The sequence below is a fragment of the Catharus ustulatus genome, chromosome 12 (assembly GCF_009819885.2).
Source record: "Catharus ustulatus isolate bCatUst1 chromosome 12, bCatUst1.pri.v2, whole genome shotgun sequence".
In the NCBI taxonomy this organism is placed as follows: Eukaryota; Metazoa; Chordata; class Aves; order Passeriformes; family Turdidae; genus Catharus; species Catharus ustulatus.
Window position 1 is genome coordinate 8,662,055 of NC_046232.1, and position 23,132 is coordinate 8,685,186.

The 23,132-nt window shown below is 37.5% G+C and overlaps 1 protein-coding gene across 1 annotated transcript in view; it reads left to right on the forward strand.

Moving 5' to 3' along the window:
- Positions 1 to 23,132, forward strand: part of WDR72 (WD repeat domain 72) — a 95,183-nt gene that overhangs the window by 67,853 nt on the left and 4,198 nt on the right. The window contains exon 18 of the mRNA XM_042779679.1: positions 21,408 to 21,506. Within this exon, the coding sequence (XP_042635613.1) occupies positions 21,408 to 21,506 (99 nt within the window). The remainder of the gene's footprint in view (positions 1 to 21,407; positions 21,507 to 23,132) is intronic.

Genomic DNA, 23,132 nt, shown 5'->3' on the forward strand with positions numbered 1-23,132 from the left:
GAATTGTGCCCCACAAGTCAGGATTGTTTAGGTGGCTGTAAGTATTTCATATTGGTCTGATAGCCTAGTGTTTTTTCCTAAAAAATAATGTTTGTTAAATATCACAAGCATGGAGATAAGTATTCAATTTCTGCTAAAAGTAGATGTGCTAATAATCATCCTCAGGCTTTGCAAAGGTGTATTCTATGATAGATATGCATAGATGATTCTATGTATTCTGTAGCATCATATGAGTGAAGAATGGAACCACCCCCAAGTCATTAGGAAGATAGGATTTACATTTTGGAAAAAGTAAATCAGTTCATTTCTGAGGAAGGCAGCACAAGTAGATTTTGGCTCTTATGCATAGCAGGGATTTTGCTGTATCTTTTAAATGAGGTACTTCTCCCTGAACAATCAGCCCTATTACTGCAATAAGAACCCTGTGATAAAGCTGATTCTATTTTTTCAATCACCACAGTTAAACAGAAGAGAGGTTAAGCTTTTAACTACTGCAATCTGCTGCCCTTTTAAAATCGTATAAAGATGGCAGACACTTATGTTAAACACAGTGGATTGTTGGTAAAGTTAACCGTGTGCATCCAAAAGTGGCAGAATATGGACTAAGGTGCAACCTCAATCTGCGCTGTAATAAAGTAGCTGTTCATCTGTGGTCAGAGATCGTCATGAAAGACCTTGAGTTCCTTCACTTTATTTTGCAGAAAGGCCATCAGACAGCTTTGCATCATCTAACTCTATCAATCAAGGACCTCAACCACTGCTTTCTGCTGAAAGCTTTCCTGTTTGGCTCTGTTTTTCACAGACAGCTCAATAACTTGTCTGTGGAGCTGTGATAAATGTACCATGTGCTTCTAAACTGTCTCTTTAACACTGAACTGAATTTCAACTCGTAGTGCTTGTAACTAATTGTTTTCATCAGAAACATTTTTTTTGCCAATTATTATTCCAGGGGCTCTGATTATCTCTCTTGTTTTTCTGTTATCCTGTGTCAATGGTAATGTTTGAAAGCTGCCCTGCATTCAATGGACTGTTAGAAAACTAGATTTTACTTGGTGAATAAGCTGCCTAGTATTAAGAATAAAATTAAAGGGAATCTATATGAACAAGAAATATTAATCTTTAATACCTTTTTAGACAAGTATGTATGAAGACCACTGTTTCTTTGCCTCTGATTTGTGAGCCAGTCTTAAGTGAAATTCAAAAAAGAAGACTGAAATTAAGTGCAGTTTGAGGATTGAGAAAATATGATGACTTATGACAAAATGCTTGTAAAATCTGTCATAGTAATTAAGGTCCTAAACAAGATTACAAGTAAAAGCTTTATGTTTTCATTTGGTAGACGTCTTGGAGCTTATATGCAGAGAAATTATTTCTTTGAAATTAAAAAAAATATTTGCAGCATGCTTATTACTGTGGTAATGTTCAAGTTCTACTTAGAAAATTCACAGCTGATTAGTTCATTCAAGTTTCAAAACTGTAGTACACATTCAGAACAAAACAATATTTTCAAGGAAAAGTGGCATATTTCATTGCTCAAAAGAAAAACCACAGGTAGCAGAAACTGTGCTGGAATATATGAATGTGGCTCTTATCAAGCATAATTTTGCTAAAAAGCTTGCAACTAGGACTTGATATTTGGATAAAACACACCAAGATGAAGATCTAATTTCTAGTTTTCTTTGTGGTGATTTTAGGAGGAGAAGAGGAAAGAGCATAAGGCATGTTAATTGCTTTTGGGAATACGCTATTCCAGGCTAAGAAGAATAAATATTGTACACTCTGAAAAGCACGTTGATTTTTAGTGAAGAGTACTAATTTACACATTCTTCATTTAGAGTACAGAGGTAAAATGGATCCTTTGGTGGATGTAGTCACAGCATAAATGTGCAGAATAAAAAATGAAATGGGATGTTGGTGTTGTATTGCATGAAAACCAGGGCAAACAATGGAAAAGAGCAGCCCACCATGCATTAGCTGTCATTACAATGGTCCAAGGGCAGAGGGTACATCAAAGCACAGCTAGAATTGTTTAACAATTTTACTGTATAGAACCTATCTAGGACAATTTTCTGCAAGAGAATTGTTTCCTGTTATTACAGTACCAGCTGGGTACAGTAATTTTTCTGATTCTCCTTTTCATACATATATCCTTGCAAACCTATAGTGAGATCCACTCTGTCGTTTGCATTTGTTTTCTCCTGCTGAGCAAAGTTAAATTTCTGGTTAGAGGTGATCCCACTGGGTGGATCTCTTGAGTCCTCCTCTCTCTCTTCAATTAAAACATTTTCAGGTGTTCATTAAGAGATGTATCTCCAAATCCTGAATCTAACTCCAGATTGTACTGTTCTGCTTCACACTCCTTCACCGGTAAATTATTAGCATAAGTCCAGCTGATTTGTTTAATGGAAGATTTACTCTGCTAGGCAGAAGCTTCCACTGGTGCATAGCTTTGTAGGGTCTTGGGGGAAAATGGATATGAAGCTACTGTGAACAACTCTTGATTTCCAAAGTTTCTTATACTCTCATAGCTATGAAATGGAGAAGCTGTTTTAAGACAGATTAAATGTAATGCTAGGAAATCTAGCAGACTTACAACAATACACATAATTGTCTAGTGGCAAGACAGAAATTAAAGCAGCAAGACTGGGTACATTTTACTGATGCACTGGATGCAGTAAGAAAATCTTTCTTGGTAGTGGAAGCTACTGTTATTTTAAATAAATGAGGCAAAGCTACAGGCAGATTTTTGAGCAACTTTTATAATTTAATTTATTTATAATCAAATTCTATTTCAATTGCATGCAGGCTGAGAGTGCAGGAGCTGGTTACTGTTACTGGTTCCCTAAATGAATGCACTAAGATTTAGAAGCTGGGTTCACTAACAATGAGTTTAATTGGTATCTACACACAGTACTGAAGTCCCAAAATTGTATTCTGGGCACACACTTGACTCAGTGAAAAATTGGGATAGATTATGTAGAGGCAGTGGGTAATTCCCCTTGCAAAGTCCTCATAAGTGCAGTGGAAAGGCGAGTGGCCAAGACAATCCCTTGCGCGAGCTACCCAAGCTACCGGTGCCTACAAGGTCTTTAGAGGCAGTGATAAATTTGAGGGTAGTCATCTGACTTGCCTTAATCAGGACTGATTAAAAAGATCTAAATGGCTCCTGGCAGCCCCTGGATCAGAAGGATACAGATGCTCTCTCCCTAGTGGTATGCCAGTCACCACTGGGTAGGTAAATTCCATCTATAAATGTCAGGGGTAACATTTCAGTCAAAAGTTGTACAGTGGCATTCAGAAGAGCTGATGTACTGTGAAAATATAAGAAGAATGTAAATAACACTGCAAATATTACAAATTTATTATGTACATTGATTGGGAGACCTTTTGGAGAGGTCATGTTCTTTTTTACTAAGTCAGAAAAGCTATGGTTTAAGTACAGGACACTTTAGAGACAGGCAAGAAAAATTAACAATAAAAGTGTAATTTTTAAAGCTGGTTAGCTTAAAGAGTAGATAAACAGGAAATAATATTGTAGAAGTATACATATTGTTTGACAAAATTAAATAAATTCTTTATCCTTTTTCACAATTCAAGAACATGCAGGAATACAATTAAATTGAAAGGCTGAAACTTTAGGAAGTCTAAAAGAAAGTATTTCTTCATGTAACCCAGTGTCTCAGATTCCTCTTTCAATGAAATGGGACAGTATTTTTTTCTGTATCTGCAGCAAATATTTTAATTTTTCTGAATTCTTAAATACCAGTTGTTGTGTAAGTTAAAATCAGTTATACAAAGGAAGAGAGAATTGAATAGAGCACAATAACTTTTCTGTAGCATTTTTAATGTAGTCTCTAGACTTCAGTAAGTGGCTAAAAGACATCTTCCATAGAATTAATAATATTGACTTTAAAAGGGCAGAAAAGCTGGTGTTTGTGGTTCCTGTAGTTAATTGCATTCACAGTGAGTTATTTGCAGATGAAGAGAACCTAATCAATTATTTTTCCTTACAAATCAGTTCTCAAAAATGATATTTAGAAATTCAGTCTTTCACTGCTAATGCATGCAGAACATAAATGTATAGTTCTATTCCTACGAATTCAAGCAAGCAGCAATAATATACCTGAGGAATGAGATGACAGTTTGTGGGTCTCAGACCCAGCACCCAGGGTGAAGTTGAAAATCAGGGTTTCTGAGGTCTGAAATGGAGTAAGACGTTTGCAGAGTGAAATGTAAGGTAGGTGAGAGACTGAATTCTGGCACATTTCCCTCTCTTCTTCATGAACTGTGTACTGTGTAACTCATCTCTGTGTGGAAGTGTTCATGAAGCAATGAGAAGAAAATAGTTCTTGGTCTTGCGTACCCTAAGCTTGTCTTTTACTCACTAGGAAGAAATGTGTTAGTTTGAATTTAAATAAAATGAATTCAAACTTGTCTTAAAAGTAATTTTTGTTGACTTTTATTAAATGAGGTGCCAAGAAAATACGCTATCAAATTCTGTCTTTTCAAAGTACGTCCACTGAATGGGAACCGTATAAGCGTGAAAAGACCTGAGAGTAAATGCTAGTCAGGTATTATATTTTCTGGTTAATGGCCACCTAGGAGAAGCAGTAAAATAATCATTGTAGTGACAATTACAAAGTGTGTCATATTGCACCTCACTGTAAATATCACTTTAATTTTTTATAGCACAGATTATTTGTAAGTTTGTTTTATATACTGCATAGCACTTAAATGTCACTGGATCTAAAACCTTTATCCAGGAAGCTCATTAGTTGAGCTGTCTGCATTTGTATATCTGCCATCAGCATCTGGTGAGAGGGCTGCTGCTGACCCTGCCAGACTTGGGTCATGAGGTCAGCAGGTCTCATTTATTATTCAAAATTGCTTTCTGACCTTTTATCAGCTAGGTCAAAGAATGCTGCATTCTCCTTGGTTGAATTTTATACTGAAATCAGTGTCACGCACAGATAATAAAATTACCAATACACGTGAATCTCATCCCTCTCTCTCCAAAATGTACTCACTTTGAGGTTGATGAAGTTGGAAGAGTTGCCTGTACAAACATGTCTGCTTCAAGATCATGGAGGCATCTTGTCATCCTTGTGAAATAACACATGTAACTTCAAATCTAGCTCATGATATGATTGTGCATCTGCTTTCCCCTGGTGTGGTACAGAGGCAGCTGAAGGCAGAGCTCTCTAGTTAACTGATTACCTCTCATTTTTATCACTCCTATACATCTTGCACTGTTACCTATTAACTGTTTGTATTTTTAGTGTATTTTCCCTGGTAACTGTATCTTCTACCTTCAGTTGCACACCTGTATCAGTTGAATGTAGGAAAAACTTAGAAGCATGGTAAAGCAAGAAAAGTCAATAAATACAAACACTTTTTCTTGGTGATTACAACAGAATGTGGAAAGAAAATACATGGAGTTCAAAACATTTTTGTTTCAAGATGTGATCTAGATCTAGGAAGTCACTGGCCAGCATAACTTTAGTTCAAACACAATCCAGAAGCACCCTGGCAAAATTAAAAAGAACTATTGATCTGGAATTTTAATTCTGTGATTATTAAAATAGGAAGCATAAATGACATTGCAGTAAGAAACATATTTGGTGAATTCTAGAACACTGAACTTTGAAGAGAAAATTAGCCATGAGACCTTAACAAGCCATACTACAGTATGGAAAATTGGAAACCATAAATGGCAGATTGATTCTTAAAGGGAGCTGTGCAGTTCAGCATTATCCCTCTGGAATGATTTCATCCTTTTTAAAAGAAGGAGCCAAAGGTCACATTGGTCTTGCCCTTGAAGCAGACAATATGAGATGTCAGGTTGTGCTTTCTGACACTGCATATGATGAATAACCTTGATGTAGCAATAAACAAATAACCTATATTAACGTTTAGAAGCACAGTGAAGTATTAATGTAATATATACTTCAACAAGGTATTGCAAATATACAGCTTTCATAGAAGTAGATTTCCTCTAGTAATACTGTCATAAATTTATGGTTTCTTAAATGCTGCTGTAAAATAAATTCTTTAAGTAACAGAATTTTTACCTATCTAAAATATGACCAATCATATGTACATAAATTATGAAAATTGCTATGAACAAGTAGTGATAAATTAAAATTATATTAAAAAAACCTCTGTATCTGTATTCATATAGATACTCAAATTGTTGTAAATTTAGAAATGTAGAAATACCAACTGTATTTTAGTGTTTCGAATGCCTGTAGTCAATTGCCTTTGTAAAAGCAGCTCTGTCACTAATTAGTGTTCAGTAAGGTTATCAGCTCTTCTCTTTTGGTATTTCCAGCAGGAGAGAAAAAAAATGTGTACTAGTGAGTTGTTAAGGTGCGCATAACATTTGGTTGGAATGAAGGTTTTCTTAATATGATAAGCTGAAAGTCTACTTGTTGTGGGGAGAGTTGTAACATGGTGCAGTAGTCCTTTTAACAAATTCCTTAGCTTTAAGAGCAGTCATATCTTTATGGTCTTGATGGCACATTAAGAGTTTTGTGGTTGGGTTGTTTTAAACTGAAAATTAAAGCCATTTGGTATTAATGAAATTCAGGATTTAGCCCCGTGAGTGCTCGAAGTGCAGAGTTTTTCTTGTTTACGAGTTATGTATCTTGCAGGTATTTTGTAATTTTATATATCATACTCGTTTGCTTCTACCTACACACTGTGCTCCCAAACAAGTAACCTAGTTTTAATACAGATGAGCTTTGTGGAGAGTTCTGAGTGTTCCCTCTGAATCTTCTAGAGACATGGCAATGTGCTGCCATATGCAAGTTAACCCCAGGTCCTACTCCAACCTTCAAAGTGAAAAAAGGCATTTATCATTCTTCCTTATGCATATTATGAATGCTACATGTCCATGAAAGATAATTTGCAGATGGACAGAAGGGACCAAATTTAGATTTCATAGTGTCATAAAAACACTTCAAAGATCCTAAAATTTAGGTTCAAGAAAGTTAGAGAATGCCATCCAATTACTGGATGAAAGAAAGTAATACTGCTAGTTAAAGTGAAAAGCAAATAATACTTGCAGACATATAATGAGCAGAAAAATACATAGAAAACATTACTTAACATATTAATGAAAAAATAAATTTCATCCTCCTTTTTAAACAAACATTTAACTGAGCAAAGATTGACCTGTCTTTACAAGTACCAACCAAATGAACAAAGAGAAAGGAGAACCTCTGTACTGTCTTTACATTGAGTGGTAAGTGAAGCTCCCTGAGAAGTCAAAAGTAAAGAAAATAAGTATGTATCCGAAAGAGGGTGCAGCCTCAAAAAACCAATAAAAAATCTGCTCTTTAGAAGGTGACATTGTTAGAGTGAAAAATAGGACAAGGAAAGTGAGCCCTGCCTATTCATTTGTAACCTGTAGCTGTTTTCATGAGCTAAAACAAATCGAGTAATTTGTTCTAAAACATACTTTCACTTTCCTTTAGCTCTGAATCAGTAATTCCCTGGGAATGGAACCTGAAGTGGCAGCAACTATAAAAGTATCAGGTAGATAGAGGCAATGCTTTTTATAATACAGTATGGTAAATACTGCTGTGAACCCAATTTTTTAATACCAAATTTAATATTTCCCATTGTAAGAACTATTTACATCTGTTCTTTAGCCTTTCATATTTTCTAGGAAAAATAGTGTCTCTAATTAAGTTAGTACCCCTAAGTACTAATGCCTTACACAGCTGTGGATCTGTTTGCACCCTATTGAAGTCCAACAGGCCACATGCACTGTAGGTATTTTTTCACATACTGCCACAAAAATTCTGGAACCTCTGCAGCAATGTAAAGATGTGGAGCTCTCTTGCCAGAGGTAAGCTATTCTCCTCTGGAAAAAGCTTTGGTTTATGGGAGCAATTTGTGGCTAGAGGTTCACCTGCATTTGTCCTTTGTGAAAAGGATGTGCAAAGACAGGGGTGCCTGTGAGCTTCAATGGGCTCTGTGCATTTAATGAACAATTGAAAGCAGTTGCACTGTAGTGCTACAGCCGTGCAGTCTCAAATCACTGGAATAGGAAGTCTGAAGCTCTGTTTGAAGCTCACAGTTTACTTGAGTTATTTTGGAAAATATTGTGCAGATTCCTGAGTGCCAGTTGTAAGTGAACTTGTATTCTGTTCTTCTGAACATAGTTATGGAATGTCATCTTACTTTTACAATATCTGTTCTAATCCTTTTCATATATCTGTTAGAATTTCTACACTGCTTGCTTCATCTCGGTCACCTTGGCCGAACTCAGATTGTGCTAAATCAAGAGCAGGTCTATTGCTTTTTATAAAAGTGCACCTAGTCAACACAGAGGTGAAGAAGGGAGTGAGCATTCTGTGATTTATTTTACAAGACTGCTGTGTTTTCTGTTAATTATGCTACAGCCATTGCACAGTGCTTTTGAAACTGCAGTCAAGGTCCTGCTGCACATTTGTACCTTTTTTGTGCAGGAGCCCTTTTGGCATTTCCACTTCACTCATCTTACAAGCCGGAGTGCAACCTTCAGTGATCTCCTGAACTGGCAGTTTTGTATCCTGAAACATTAAATTTGTTTTTACCCTTCCATATGAACAAGGATATATATGTCTGTCCCTAGATTCACCTCTGAATGTGCAGACAAGTTGGTAGTTGAAATATGAACAGAAACAAGTCAACCAGTAAAAGAGAAGAATACCAGCAATACAATTTGAAGTATCCACAGCAGACTGGTAGGACACTTCCATATGGAATTTCTCATGGAGGACTGGATAATTTCCCAATAGTCAGTCAGTGTATACCTACGTTTTCCATGTGTGAATTGGAATACAGGTGTGCACAAATGAACAACACCCTAGTAGACTTAAGTTTCAGAATGCCTAAATAAAGATATTCCAGATACTTTTGACAAGGTATAATACAAAAAGCAATAGAAATGTTTGCTTTCAGAACTAACAAGAAACTAATGATCAGTCATTAATGAAAAATCAAATTCTAATCAATGATTTGGCTACCATGGTAATACAAATACAGCCAATGAATGTAATGCTTCAGTAACCATCATAATTTTATGATATCTTGTTTTTCTTTCCCCAAAGTCCCAGTTCATATGGCAAGGTGATAATATGCAATTATTGCTGTAGCAAGTTACAGTAAATTCACGAATACAAGCCGCACTGAGTATAAGCCGCATCTCTGGGTGTTGGCAAATATTTCGGTTTTTGTCCATAGATAAGCCGCACCCGAATATAAGCCGCTCTGTCGTTCGCAGCGAGGACCCGCATGCAATTAGTAACAGAACCGCGGGAGGGCGGGGTTTACTGGCTGAGCTAAGGCTGTGCAGGCTCGGCCCGCTAGGGGCCGCTGACGGGGCCAGGTGGCCCAGCCCGGTGCTGCCGCTCGGGGCCGGCCGCCGCTGCCACTGGGCTCGGTCACCCCGGGTCGGCGCTACCCCGCGGTGGCAGGCAGGGACGGAGCTTCCCCCGCTCCTACGGCAGCGGCGGCGGGTGGGGACGGAGCTTTCTCGCGCCCGTGGCGCCGGCGGCGGGCGCGGACAAAGCACCCCGCCTCCTCCCCGCGCCGCGGCAATGGCTGCGCGCCCCCCCCCCCCCCGTCCTCCCCTGGGCTGTGGCAGAGGAGGGAAGAAGAGAGCTCTCCTGCCTCTCTCCCCACCCCCCGTGCTGCCTGCAGGGAGCCAGGGCAACACAGTAACACTGTAACAATCGCGGAATGCCGGCTTTTACTGGCAGGTGCTTGGCTCGGCACCCTGGCTGGCACGTCTGGGGTTGTAAATGTCAGAAAATTATTCACATATTAGCCGCCCCCGACTATTAGCCGCACTTCCGGGTTTCCACCAAAATTTTTGTCAAATTGCTGCGGCTTGTATTCATGAAATTACTGTATTCTTCCTGAGGAATAAAGGCTCAACACCCCAAAATGCTAACACTTAAAAACAAAAGTGGGGAAAAGAACCTAAAGGAAACTTTTTTCTTCTTTTTTTTTTTAACCTCATACCTCTGTAGGTTTAAATCCTATGCTGAAAGTGGGCAATACCAAAACAGATTACAGACCTTTAAGTTTGGCAGCATTGAGCAGCATCTTCCTGTTACATTTGACCAAACTTATTCAAGCAAAGTGCAGTGAATTTGACCTTTTAAAATATCCTGCCACTTCTCCATCTAGATAATTTCTGCCTCACACATGTATGGCACTTGAATGCATTAAAAAGATTATGGAAAAGCTCACATTCCTTGGCTCTTTATCCCACCATGGTCCCTAACTGGTAAGAATGTAGTCTTGTACAATGTCTTACCTGGCAAGACTTTTTAGTTCTTCACACATGTGGTCTCACACAGCCTCTGGAGCACAGTGACAGTTGTCAGTCACCTCCTTCGATGTCCAGCTTCTTGGAAGTGCCTGTGGTGTCTGTCTTGCCTCTTTATTACCTGTCTCAAAGGGGAGGCTCCAGCCTGAAGAATAGGGCTGAGTGTAGGTGTAGTGCAGTATTTGGCAGTGGTCAACTTCTGCCCATTAAGTACTTCACAGATTCTTGCTTATCTGTTCATTTGAGGGAGTGCCATATTCATTTTCTGGACATACATCCAATGCTGCTTGAAGTGCACAGCCTGTTTCCAAGACCTTTGTCCGCTTTGTGGTAACTGGGACAGATGATCCACATTCATTACCAATACAAGTATGTATCATCCATCAGCTCAACAAGCACCTTTCTGATATTTACACATAGCAAAAGATAGTGTTTATTAATTCAGAGAATACAAAAGACCAAATTTAGTTCTAAGTTGCATCAGGAGAATGACTGCCTTGAAATTTATCTAAACTCATGCTTCTATAACAGAGCCCAGAATTATTTTCCATATATACAAAATTGATTTCCTGCTACAAAATAACAAAGGGGACAGCAACCCCTAGTAACTGGTGTTTGGGAAAAAACACAGAATTATGGTCTGAGATGTTAGTTTGCTGCCCTGAACACCAATTCACTACAAATCTTATCCATGTAACTGGAAATCATTAATTAAATCCTGTGCAGCCAAGAATCATGCATAATGTAACACGACTACTGCAAACACTCTGCTCCTGATCATTTAAATTTCCTTCTTGCTCTTACCAACATGAGGAGCTTGTATTTGAAGTAGTCCCTGATGAGATTTTTCCTTTTCATCCTTGGAGAATGTCCTTGTACATATTTATAGGACAAAGTAGAAGGATTACTGATGTGTGTCTTTTGCTTTTAGGGTATTAAATGTATTAATGTCAAAAATACATACCTTGGTATATTATGATCACCTCAAAAATCTTTTGACTCTATGGAAAAAGAAAGGTCTAATGCTCTAAGCCTTTAAGCAATCATAGTCTGATTAAGTCATGTTCATAAGATAGCCACTTCTAAAATGAATATTCAATTCCCTGTGAAAAATATAATTTCCATACCTTCCATTAATTTTTATGAAGAGGATTTTAGTAAGCAGCCCACTCAAAATGGCAGTGTTATTTCTAATCCATTGTCATGTTAGGGGCAAGAATAGATAGGCTATTCCAGCAATACTGCTAATGTTCAAAAAGGCAATTTGTTTAAAGGATGGGCACAGAAGGAGAAGGTAGTGGAGTTCACAAATTAAAAACTGCACAGCAGTTTCACTGCAAACCATCTACAGTGCTATCCAATTAATCCATTACTCTTAGAAGAGGAATCCCTGTATATCCAGGTACAATCCTTGCCAAATATCTGGACACAATCATAGGCTTTTAGGATTACAAGTAACATAATAAAGGATAATGATCAAAATTTAAGCACACCAATACAGAATGCTTGGGTTAACTAGACTTGCCATGTGCACTGTAAGGCAGCAGTCTGTTAGGTTTAAAGTGAGATTAAGGAGTTGTGTAACCTGCAATTATGCTGGTTGTCATTAAAAAATAAGATGATTTGGCTCAGTAGGGCCCTTCCTTATATTTACCTCTGTTTAATTGGATTTGGAACTGCTTAAACATCTTTGAGTTGGAGCTTATAAGAAGATGATCCCAGCTGTTTTTCAAAGCTTAAGACAGCAGGCAGACAACATGATCATGTCAAGACTCATACTAAAGCCTTAATCCTACTTTTTCATCAACTAGCACTACAGCTGAGTCTTTAACCTTCTAAGTACTAAATGTGCTTTGGATCTCTTACAATACATTTGCTGTCAAATGTTATTTTCTGATAATATTAATTTTTGCTTCATTTCTAAAAAAAATACTTTTTAGAATAGGCTCTATCTATCTGAGTTTGGAGAGCTAGAGTGTAAGACTATATTTTCAGTCCTTTTAAAAATACTGCTTACAGACTTGAGTGTATGAAGTCTATTGTTCTCCATGGGGGCAAGGCAATGCACTGACATATAGCTGACATTGCTGTAATGAATAATCAACTATATTGGTAACTATTTTTAGTTGTACATGAATTACTAGATTTGAATATATTTTGTTTTTGATAAGAAAGAAATGAGAACAACTTTAGTTTCATTCAGGTCTTTTTCCCAGGAACTGTCACTGTGACCAAAAGAAAATTTTCCAAATTTCCAACCTCAAAACTTGCATTATTTTCTTTAATAATCCTAGGGTTGAAAAGAGATCAAATCTTCTAATGAGTTTTTCCTGCATCTGTAAATAGTAGCAATGCAATGCAATAACCTTTCCTTTTTCCTTTCCTTTCCTTTTTCCTTTCCTTTCCTTTCCTTTCCTTTCCTTTCCTTTCCTTTCCTTTCCTTTCCTTTCCTTTCCTTTCCTTTCCTTTCCTTTCCTTTCCTTTCCCTTTCCTTTCCTTTCCTTTCCTTTCCTTTCCTTTCCTTTCCTTTCCTTTCCTTTCCTTTCCTTTCCTTTCCTTTCCTTTCCTTTCCTTTCCTTTCCTTTCCTTTCCTTTCCTTTCCTTTCCTTTCCTTTCCTTTCCTTTCCTTTCCTTTCCTTTCCTTTCCTTTCCTTTCCTTTCCTTTCCTTTCCTTTCCTTTCCTTTCCTTTCCTTTCCTTTCCCTTTCCTTTCCTTTCCTTTCCTTTCCTTTCCTTTCCTTTCCTTTCCTTTCCTTTCCTTTCCTTTCCTTTCCTTTCCTTTCCTTTCCTTTCCTTTCCTTTCCTTTCCTTTCCTTTCCTTTCCTTTCCTTTCCTTTCCTTTCCTTTCCTTTCCTTTCCTTTCCTTTCCTTTCCTTTCCTTTCCTTTCCTTTCCTTTCCTTTCCTTTCCTTCTTTCCCTCTCCTTTCCCTCTCCTTTCTTCTTTTTTTTCTTTTCTTTTTCTCCTCCTCTGTCGGGTATTGCTCCGATTTGTCCTAGTGACACAGGGCTGCCAGCAGGAAAGCAAGCGTAGTTAATGCTCAGCTGCTCAAACCAGTCAAGCAAGCTAGCAAGTCCCAGCTGTGCTACTTGATGTTTTTTGATTGCACCTAGTCCTCAATCTGTGAACTGTTTTCTGGACTTAGATTCATCAAGCTCTGCCGCTTTAAAAACTCATGCAGGCAGGCATCCTAGGATATGCCATTATAAGCTGCTGCCAGGGGATCTTCTAGGAGATAAATGGAATCTGTGTGAAGTAAATTAGTGTGAACCAGTCAATCTGTGTGTCAGCCTTGAGCCACATCCATGGGTAACTAGCTTGCTGACTGAAAAGTCCACTGTCTTTTGCCAATCAGAGGTCTCAGCCACCAGGAAGCAGTCCTATACAACATTAGTTTCTTGGAATAATGCCTGTCTGACCAGCTAGTGAAACTCTTCAGTATACAGTTCTGTACTGCTTGAGTTTACTTATTGCTTACAATTGAACTGAAAATCTTTTAAAGTCAGATAACATTTTAACAGTAGGGAGCATCACAGAAATGTCTTGGAAATAAGTACTTCCACTTTCCTACAGCAGCCATTCAGCAGAGTCATGCTGTGCTGCAGTTGGCTTTACCTCCCTATCAGTAATACATCTCCAAGGCCATAATGCAAAAGAATAACAATAATCTGGCCAGAAGAGGTTAATAAAGAGGCTCTGTGTATTTTTTTTTCCCATGGATTAAGCTATTTGGACAGCTTTGATCGAGAGATGGGAAGACTATGAAAACTGTAACACTCATATTATGCACAGGGATGTGTCAGTGTCATAACCATGCTGCACACTTTCATTTAGTTTTGGTTTTAAAAGTAAATTGATGCAATCTACGGCAAGAAAGGAACTGAACCAGAATCCTCTGCAAGCTTCCTGATTAATGATTTTGTATTTGAATACCAAATCAATCTGCTATCAAGAAAATAATAATGTCAATGCTGTCAGATATGCAGTTTTAAAGATAAGAAGTATTTTTGTTGGTTTTGTAGGTGCTAATGACACAGTGATAGGATTCACATCTGCACTGTGTGCTCTGCAGCACCATTGGTCCAATGTACAGAAACTGGGGGGAATTTAGGTGCATTTCTTTAGAAAAAGGTTCTTCATCCTTGATGGTTGGTGGGCAGGCACTGGAACAGGCTCCCCAGGGAAGTGGTCAGAGCACCAACAGCTCAAGAAGAATTTGGATAATGGTCTCAGGCACAGGGTGGGATTCTCGGATGCAGGGCCAGGAGCTGGACTTAATGACCCTCGTGGGTCCCTTTCATCTCAGCATATTCTGTGATACTGCTGGAAATTTGGATAGGCAAGAAAATGCTATATGCTTTAATTTTATAAGAGACTGATTATCTAGTAATTAACAGTTTTTGGCTTTCTTTAATAATTCTGTAACTATTTACTCTTCCCTATTGTCACCCAATCACTGGTTGGAAAAAAAAATGAGAGTGGGATAAATAATGTTGATCAAATAATTCAGTCTTAGATCATGTTTGCTTAAAAGACACACATAGGGAAACTGGAAAAGCGTAATTTAGACTTTCTAGTCAGAGAGGACATTGAGAAGAACAAACAATATATAACAACAGAAGAATTAATAAAAGGCACTTTCAGGTTGCATTTTCCTTTTTTAAATCCTCCCAAGTTTTACAGAAGCTTGCTTTTTGGAGATGTGGTAGATGCTGTGTGGAATTTTATGGGAAAGTATTTTATTTCTTGCAGTAGAACCCATAGAGACAAATTTAACTAGTTAGGTGTTTTATAATATATACTACACAGAATACATGGACAGAATCCACTATAAATCACAACTAAGATCAAGACAACTGCTTTAAAATTGAGTGAATGTTTCATTGCACTAATGAAACAAAAATGGGATGTCCTTTGAGAGCATAATTTGTTACATGCCATTACATTTTAGTTGAGAGAAGTAGGGAAGTCCCTCTGGGTGAATAAAACTTCAAGGTATATTGGGAAAAGAATAAGTGAAAATTTCAATTTTTCTGTCTGTAGGAATTCTGCCCTCGTAGATATAGGGAGAGAAGAAAATGGACTTTAGAGAGGTTTTTTGATATATTAAAACCGTTCTCACATACAGAAGGAAAAATGTTTAGCTGCAATTCACTTGGTGAGCGGAACGAGTTCTGTTTGCAGGTTTGCCTGTTTGCCTTTGAAGTGCAAGACCCAAGCACATAGGTTGGTTGTTCTGCAAACTGAGCTCTGACACGTCATGTCAGGTTCTACTTCTGCTTTCATTGTAATGGATTCAAGTTACAAGACCTTCCAGTTTGACTGGCTCCATGCTGGCTTATTTCATCTTCCATATACTGCTGCATTCACTGCAGAATAATAATGTGTTTCTCTAGGTTAATATCTTCATCTTTATTTTTAAAATAAAAATGTAATGAAAACTGGGCCAGTGTGATATTTAATCATCAGAAGATAACCAGCTATTCTGAATTAAATGACAACTACATACATCTGTACAGATTTTTTCAAGTGACACTAAAATTTATGAAATAACTGGCATCTGATGTCTTCTGTCAGCGAAATGAAATTTTGGTTTGTAGAGCCTGAGAAATGGTCTAGGAAAAAAAAAAGGGTCCAATTCAATAAGGATGAGGACAGGCACCTAGATTGAGGTAGGATTAATCTTCTGCAAAGGGACAGGATGGGGGAGAAAAAGCAAGATAACAGTTTCTCAGGAAAGTCTGGATTGCAAGCTGAGCATGAGTTGGCAGCATTCCTGGTGTGGCAACAAAGGCAAGCACCATAGCAGGGAGTATCACCTGGAAAATCTGTGAGTGATCCTTGAGCTGTGCTCAGCACTGGTGCCATCAGGGGCACATCCCCATCCAGGCAGACTCCTGCCTGCTGGGCAGGAGCGTCACCCACCGCAGGGGCAGGGTGGGAGCTCCATCTGCGCGGTGCCACCTCCGCGTCTGCCCTTCCTCTGTCGCTGGCATTGTGGAGTTTCTGCTGATATTTCTCTTGGCAGCTTATGAATATGTTCTGCATTTCTTGTAATATTTGATATATGAAATATATCAAATAATCTTACCCTTTTAGTTTGGCTGGAAATACATGGAAAAAGCAAAGTAGATTAGGACCCATCAGTCTGGAAAAGAGAGAAAACAAAGGATTTCAGCCACAGGGGTCATGGAGAGAGGGTGCTGGGCTCGTACTGTGCCTTTTCTCAAACAAGAAGTTGCACGTTAAGCTAACAAGGAATGGCATACAAACAAAATTTGGTGCCTTCGTGTGTGATAAAACTATGGAGTTTGCCATGACAAAGTGAGTTAGGGTGTAGGATGTTAAGGTTGCAAAAATTCCACGTTTTAGGAAAAATTAAGAAATTAGTGAAACAGAAATTTGCTGTGAGTTATTACAGGAGGAAGAAAAATTCTTTGTAATTTCTCGAGTTTCAAATTGGACTTTAAGAGAAATTTCTAGTAAAGTATTATTTTATGGTTGTTGGACTCTTGTTGGATTCTTACACTGATATTTTTTAGTCTCAGCAAATATGGCTGTTCTTATACTTTTCATAATATTTTTATGATATCTATGAAATGTACTTTTAAAATAGTACTGAAAGCATTTTTTGCCCCATCAGACTTCTTAGGTATAAGGTATAAGTGCCTGTAGAATCCAAACAGATTAGAAGTGACATTGCACACAATTGTTTTATCCCTTTACAAAAAACAAAAATTACCACCATTTTGTTTCCCTTTACAGCGTTGTTGTTTTTTTGATGCAGTCTTATTTAGATTCAGGTTGCTTTGTATTCCATATTGAACCGTAAACATATTTGTCACCTGTATCCTGTCTTGCCTAACATCTTAGAATGAAAAATAATTTTTATTGCCCTATTCAGTTGTTTTGAATGACAAATAAATTCTTGTTTTCCCTGCAGACAGACTGTCTTTAAGTCACTAATCCACTTTATCAATAACACAGACGTCTTATCAGAAAATGCTAAATGTTTTATTTGCCTGAATTATGCAAACTTCTTTCTCCAGTATGTCTGCCCTCTAAAAATTGGTGTGCAGAGCACGTTATTTGGACTTTAGTGTAGGATATTTCCAGAGTGGAACAGGGCTTTTCAGAGTTTCAACCAAACATGTAGAAATAATTGATCATGATGAGTTGTTGCTGTATTTTATGATTAGGCTACATTCACAAAGAACAGCTTCAACAATGTGTTCAAAGATTGTTCTTTAAAAACTGATCACAAGTCTGTGGTACCTCTTTGGAAATTATTTGTTTTTATTGTATGGAATTGTTTGAAATATTTTGAAACTAGATACATAAATGTTTCATTAAATACTATGATCTTATGACATTCCTTTACTATTCTAAATCCCATATCTATTTTAATGACTTTTTCTGTTTCAATAATGTAAGAGAATGGTATCAAGTTCAGTAAACAAGTCCTAAGAGCTCATTAGGATGCATCAGAAAAAAATACTACAATTCTCAAGATTGATCCTGTGCAATGAAGATTTATGTCATCTTTATATGCTAAGTTCAAGGTCATTTGCTTCAATGAAATATGTCCTTTTACCTTATTTCCATGCTAACAAAGGTAATCTCTTCTGTCCCTGTAACAATGGAAATGACACTGCACTGAAGAGAAAGAAAATGTTATTGGAGTTATAATATCATGAATGTTTTTAACTCACTTATGACTCATAGATTTGGGGCTCATTTATACTCTATTTATGTCACTTTGACTACAGAGATTACCTTTCAAAAGGAAGCAAAAGTAATTTTAAGGTCCATTTTAACCCAAAGTAGGACAGAGTGTCTTCTGAATAAAGATGACACTGTTTATGTTTAAATAACGTAAATTCCATTAGCATCCTCAGTGTAAGCAATTCAGAACACTCTTTCTCCTATTGATATTTTTACATAAAATCCTATTCCCCTAAGAGAACATGCAGTAAAGTAGGCGTTAGTGCTGAGATTTTTTTTCTGTTTTTCCTTGATTACATAATGCCATTTTTACTGTCACTCTTTATTTGGGCCAGACTGTACTTTCCTTATTTTTAACTTTTCAATTCCCTTTGTTCTTCTATGATATTTTTAAGAAACCTTTCTTTTCCAGTTGAGCATATAATGTGATGTTTCAGAAAAGAAAGATCTGAAGGTTCCTGCCTTGGTCCCTTCCTTGCTCACTGCATGCACTCATTATGTAACCTCATAAACGAGAGTCTTGTGAAGTTTGTTTGCCTAGTTTTGTCTATGGAGGTGTGTGTACTTCTGAACAGGTGACAGAGCTGAGGGAAACTTGCCTTGCTTGCACCAGTGACCCAATCCCAGCCCGTCCCAGCCTGTCTCCTGGTTTAATGAAACAACCACTTCCCTCCCTTCACTCACGCTTGCTGAACTGCCTCCTTTGACAGCTGTTTTTGCACAAGTTGTCCAGAGTTCTGTCTCTCTATCCCCATAAAAACCTTTTTCACCCCTGCTTTCCACTTCCTTTAAACTGTTCCTAATGGCCAGCTATTACTGCAAGTGTTTCATGCTTTTTGGCATTTTTCAGCTCTATCAGCTCTGCCTGTCATTCCTTTTCTTCTCATTTTTTGTCTTTCTTGGCTTTTAATGAATCCATCCTCTCCCAGATTTCCCCAAATCTCTGCAGTATCTACTCAGATATATTAACTGTAAATCCTCCTGCTTTGTCCAAGCATTTGTTGTCCTGTCTTGGTTTCCTTCTTATTCATTTCACATCTTCCATGTGAGGCACCTCATCTGTGTATGGACCTGCTTCTAGTTGGGTTTTATTTGTTATGCTCTGAGTTACCTCTCAGCTGAATCTGGTACATCACTAAGAACACTGTTCAGTGCTGTGTTGTAAAATCCAGCTGGTCAGTTGAAATTATCTGACTTGTGTTGCCATGGCCTAGGAAGGAGCAGAGCAGTTGAGCAGGTTTGTCTGTCCCATGCAAGGCAGTTCCAGCACAGACTGGCAGTAGGGGAAGTCTGCCAGCTCCTATCTGGACCTGCTTCTGGTGCTGTGGAAGTGTCTTCCCTCTTTGGTTCACTATGAGAGTTCTTGACTGGACCAGAATACACAATTCATTTTGAAAGGCTGATTCTGAATTTTTGGTGACTACTATTAGACAAAAACAGACAGGCCTTGTGATTTTTTGCTTTCTCTCCAAAGGTATAGCTGTACTTTTTGTTTTCTCTCTTTCATCACAGGGCACTCTGTTGGAAATTTTCCTATTGTTCTACTTCTGAGTAATTCTGACTTTTAAATTCATCACTCAATCTATCAGTCAGAACAATGCAGCTGACTCCACTGTATAAAGAACTGTTTTAGAAAAAAGTGCTCTAAAATTTTGGCATAAGATTATTTTGTGTTTAAATATAATATGAGTATTTGTATATTCCAATTTTTCTTTCAAAGGGGGAATCTTCACTTAGTATATTTGAAAATTATTAAAATGTTGTAAAAAGAGAAAAGCACAGATATCTTTCAAGACTTTTCTTCCTTTTCATATTGTAACTTTTTTATGTGTGAACAAGAACATTTGTTATTTGTTACTGCAATTGTTCTTCAATGTCAACACGCCCTGTGGAGATTATCATGTCAATGCTTCCTGCTTTACCTGGGCAGGGTTTTACATACTGATTTGTTGCTATCCAAGGCAAACCTTTTAAGCAAAATTTACTGGGTTTTTTGGGTTTTTTTCAGATGAAATGCATGGTGTCACTGTCATATATTTTATTATTTATTATATTTTAATATTACGTTTTAAAGGTTCTAATTCCACAATAATATTGAAGCCCAGATTGCTTCAAACAGACTGTGTAGTTGCAGGAGTCAAGAATGATGGAACCTTTTGGTGACCTGGGATCAATAGCTGCAAACCCATGGAAAGCAGAGAGCACTGAAGTGGAATATGTGTCTTTTGAGCTCCTCATGTCTGCATACTTCCCTGAGGCCTTGTTGATTCACTCATAATCTAGGAAAATTTAAATAGGTGTTTAAATTACATAATCCTTCAGCAAATATTAATTTTGTCGGAAAAAAAAATCCATCAAAATTTTTGAGGGAAATAATTTCCTTTTTTGGAAAGAACACAGAAGAACATTAAGATTCTGCATAGCCATTGGTATCCCCAGAGTTTGGAACTTTGCTTATTTTTCTAGATATTACAAAAAAAGAGAAATTTTTTTCTAGCCACTGCTATTATCTTAGGAAATAGGATCAGCTAAGAGTTTTAACAGGACAGAAAAATCGAGATCTAGTCTTTACTGTGCTATGCTATAAAATACTGCTTAATAATGGTACTGCATCTTCAAGCTGCATTTGTGGCTCCATGTAGAGATATGAAGCAGAAGAGAGGGAAATGGACTTTGACAGGGGAAATACCTCTCTTCTGCTCAGGAAAAGTTATGTGGGATTTGTTCCAAAGCCAAGTGAATTTAAAAAGTCATTTATATACAGATAATAGTTTACTTGAAAATATTTGTATGCTCTGAAATGAAAATTATTTTAGCAATTAAGTAAGACATGTAACCAAATTGGTAATCTTTAAACTGCAACTCTGTCTGTGTTTCACTGCACTTTGGAATTATCAGTAATTTTATTACATTCCAGCTTGTTGTATACAACATATTTTCATCTTAAAGCGTACACTGTTTCTCTTCCTGCTGAGTGACTCCAGTAATTACAAAACCATCTAATTGATCTTTTATGTTGTTTACTGGCTTCTTTGGTGAAACAGACAAGCATTTTTTATGACTTCTAAATAATTTTATTATTTTAGGATTCTGTAAGAAAAAACTGGTTTTCTACTTCAAAGAGATCTGATTTAAGCTGATGCCTCAGACTTCACCCTGCATGCATTCTTGTGTATAAATTTTTCAACTGTCCTGTGGTGGCATATAAGTAGTTTGTATTTCTGGGGTTTTTTAATCTATTATTTGTGTTTACAAATTATGTCTTCAGCATTGAAAGCTCTGCAGAAAACCAGGAAGTGTTGATTTCTGCATACATTACTTTTCTCCCTCCCTGTGTTTTTATTCTTTCTTGCTCCAGTCAGTGTGCTGAAGCATGACAAGAGCTCCAACTCGGCAAACTTCCAAGATGTGGAGGATATGCCTGACAGATGTGTCTTGGAAGAGTCTGAGAGTCCAGGTGAGAGGCATTTAAAGACAGCCACCAAGTATCAAGTGATAAATCTGACACAGCTTTTGGGTCTGTAAAAAAAAAGCACATTGTAATGCTGTTTCCTTTTTAGCAGCTGCAATGTCAAATTAATGGTCACCTCCAGGGGTCACAGTGTGGAGCTGTTATCCTTTCCTCTTTCATCAGGAATTCAGGTCTTAGAAAGGATAAAGGCTTTATGACCAAAAAGAAAGCTGACACTACTAGTTCATTATAATTACTTTTGGACTACACTGCTTACTTAATATATGTACAATGTCTGACCCTTTGAAGGTAGAGTAAGATTATGAAAAATTAGAAGTACTGTATATACTGCAGCTGAATGCAGCAGTGGACATTCAAACACTGTATCTCTGGAGGAAAGCAAATTGGTGGCATTAAATAGCTTGATTCTTTCCTTTAAATCAGCTCACAATCATTATTTCATTTTAATGACTCTTAACATTGATTCAGCTAAATACAGGAACATCCATAAAGTGCATCCTTTTTGGTAACCGAAAGATTTATCTTCATGTAGTTTCATTATCTTTCTCGTTATGGAACATCTACGAAATTTATTAAATGAATCCCAAAAGGAAACAATTAAATATAAATTGTATCAAGTCACAACTGATTAAAAACATTCTGTGCGACTAAATACTACAATCTTTTAAGCAAACTGTGAGCTTGAACCATATACACAAAACACATAACCTGCACATAGTCTTCATTAGTGAAAGAGTTAAACATCTTTTTTCACTTGGTATTTTCCTTCCTGCTTTATCTGGTTTCTCTGTACCCTCCTGCATCTTTGTGTGCTGATCCGTGTATCATATTTTTGATTCATCGTCTCTGCGGCCTGTCAGCTTAGTTAAGAGATTTCCAAATCTTGCAGCCTGTGCTGACAGGGGGCAGCTGCCAACAGTCCCCTGATCCTTCCCCAAGGAACACTGCTGAGATTTAATTTTCAGTCAAAGGGTGCAGTCTGAAATCCATGTCAGGTCCCCTAAGTCATCTCAGAACCCAGATAGGACCCATGTCTGGGGGATTATATTTCAGCACACTCCACTCTTCCAAGATTCCTTGGGAGTTCAACTACTGTCATATACCTGATTTGAACTACATTCCCTTTTCATCTTTTCCAGAGTAATGAACACCAGTATATGTTACAATAATTGAAACCAATGAATTGTAAATATCTATTCATTTTAAAGCCACGTAGACTTGGACTCAATGTTGTCCAGCAAAAACCAACATGAGATTTAGAAACCGTCTGTAGTCCCTTCAACAACAATTATGGCCAAAATATGAATTGTCCAAGATTTGATCAGGTTTGAAGGGAGAAAGGATTAAAGCAAGGTGGCACTACAGTGTTCAGGGGAGAATTAATGTATCTTAAAGATAACACTAATTTTAACCTTAAATTAATTCTCTCACACAAAGTGTACATGTTTGGATGGGAACTTACATATCCACTTACACTCTGCATATCTAGATAAAGTAATGGAAATAATAAAAGCCTGTCAGGAGGTGAATATTGACTGGCAAAAATACATGTTGATAAAGCATCCAAACTTAAAAACTGAGTTCCAATCGGTCCATCTGACATCATTAAAC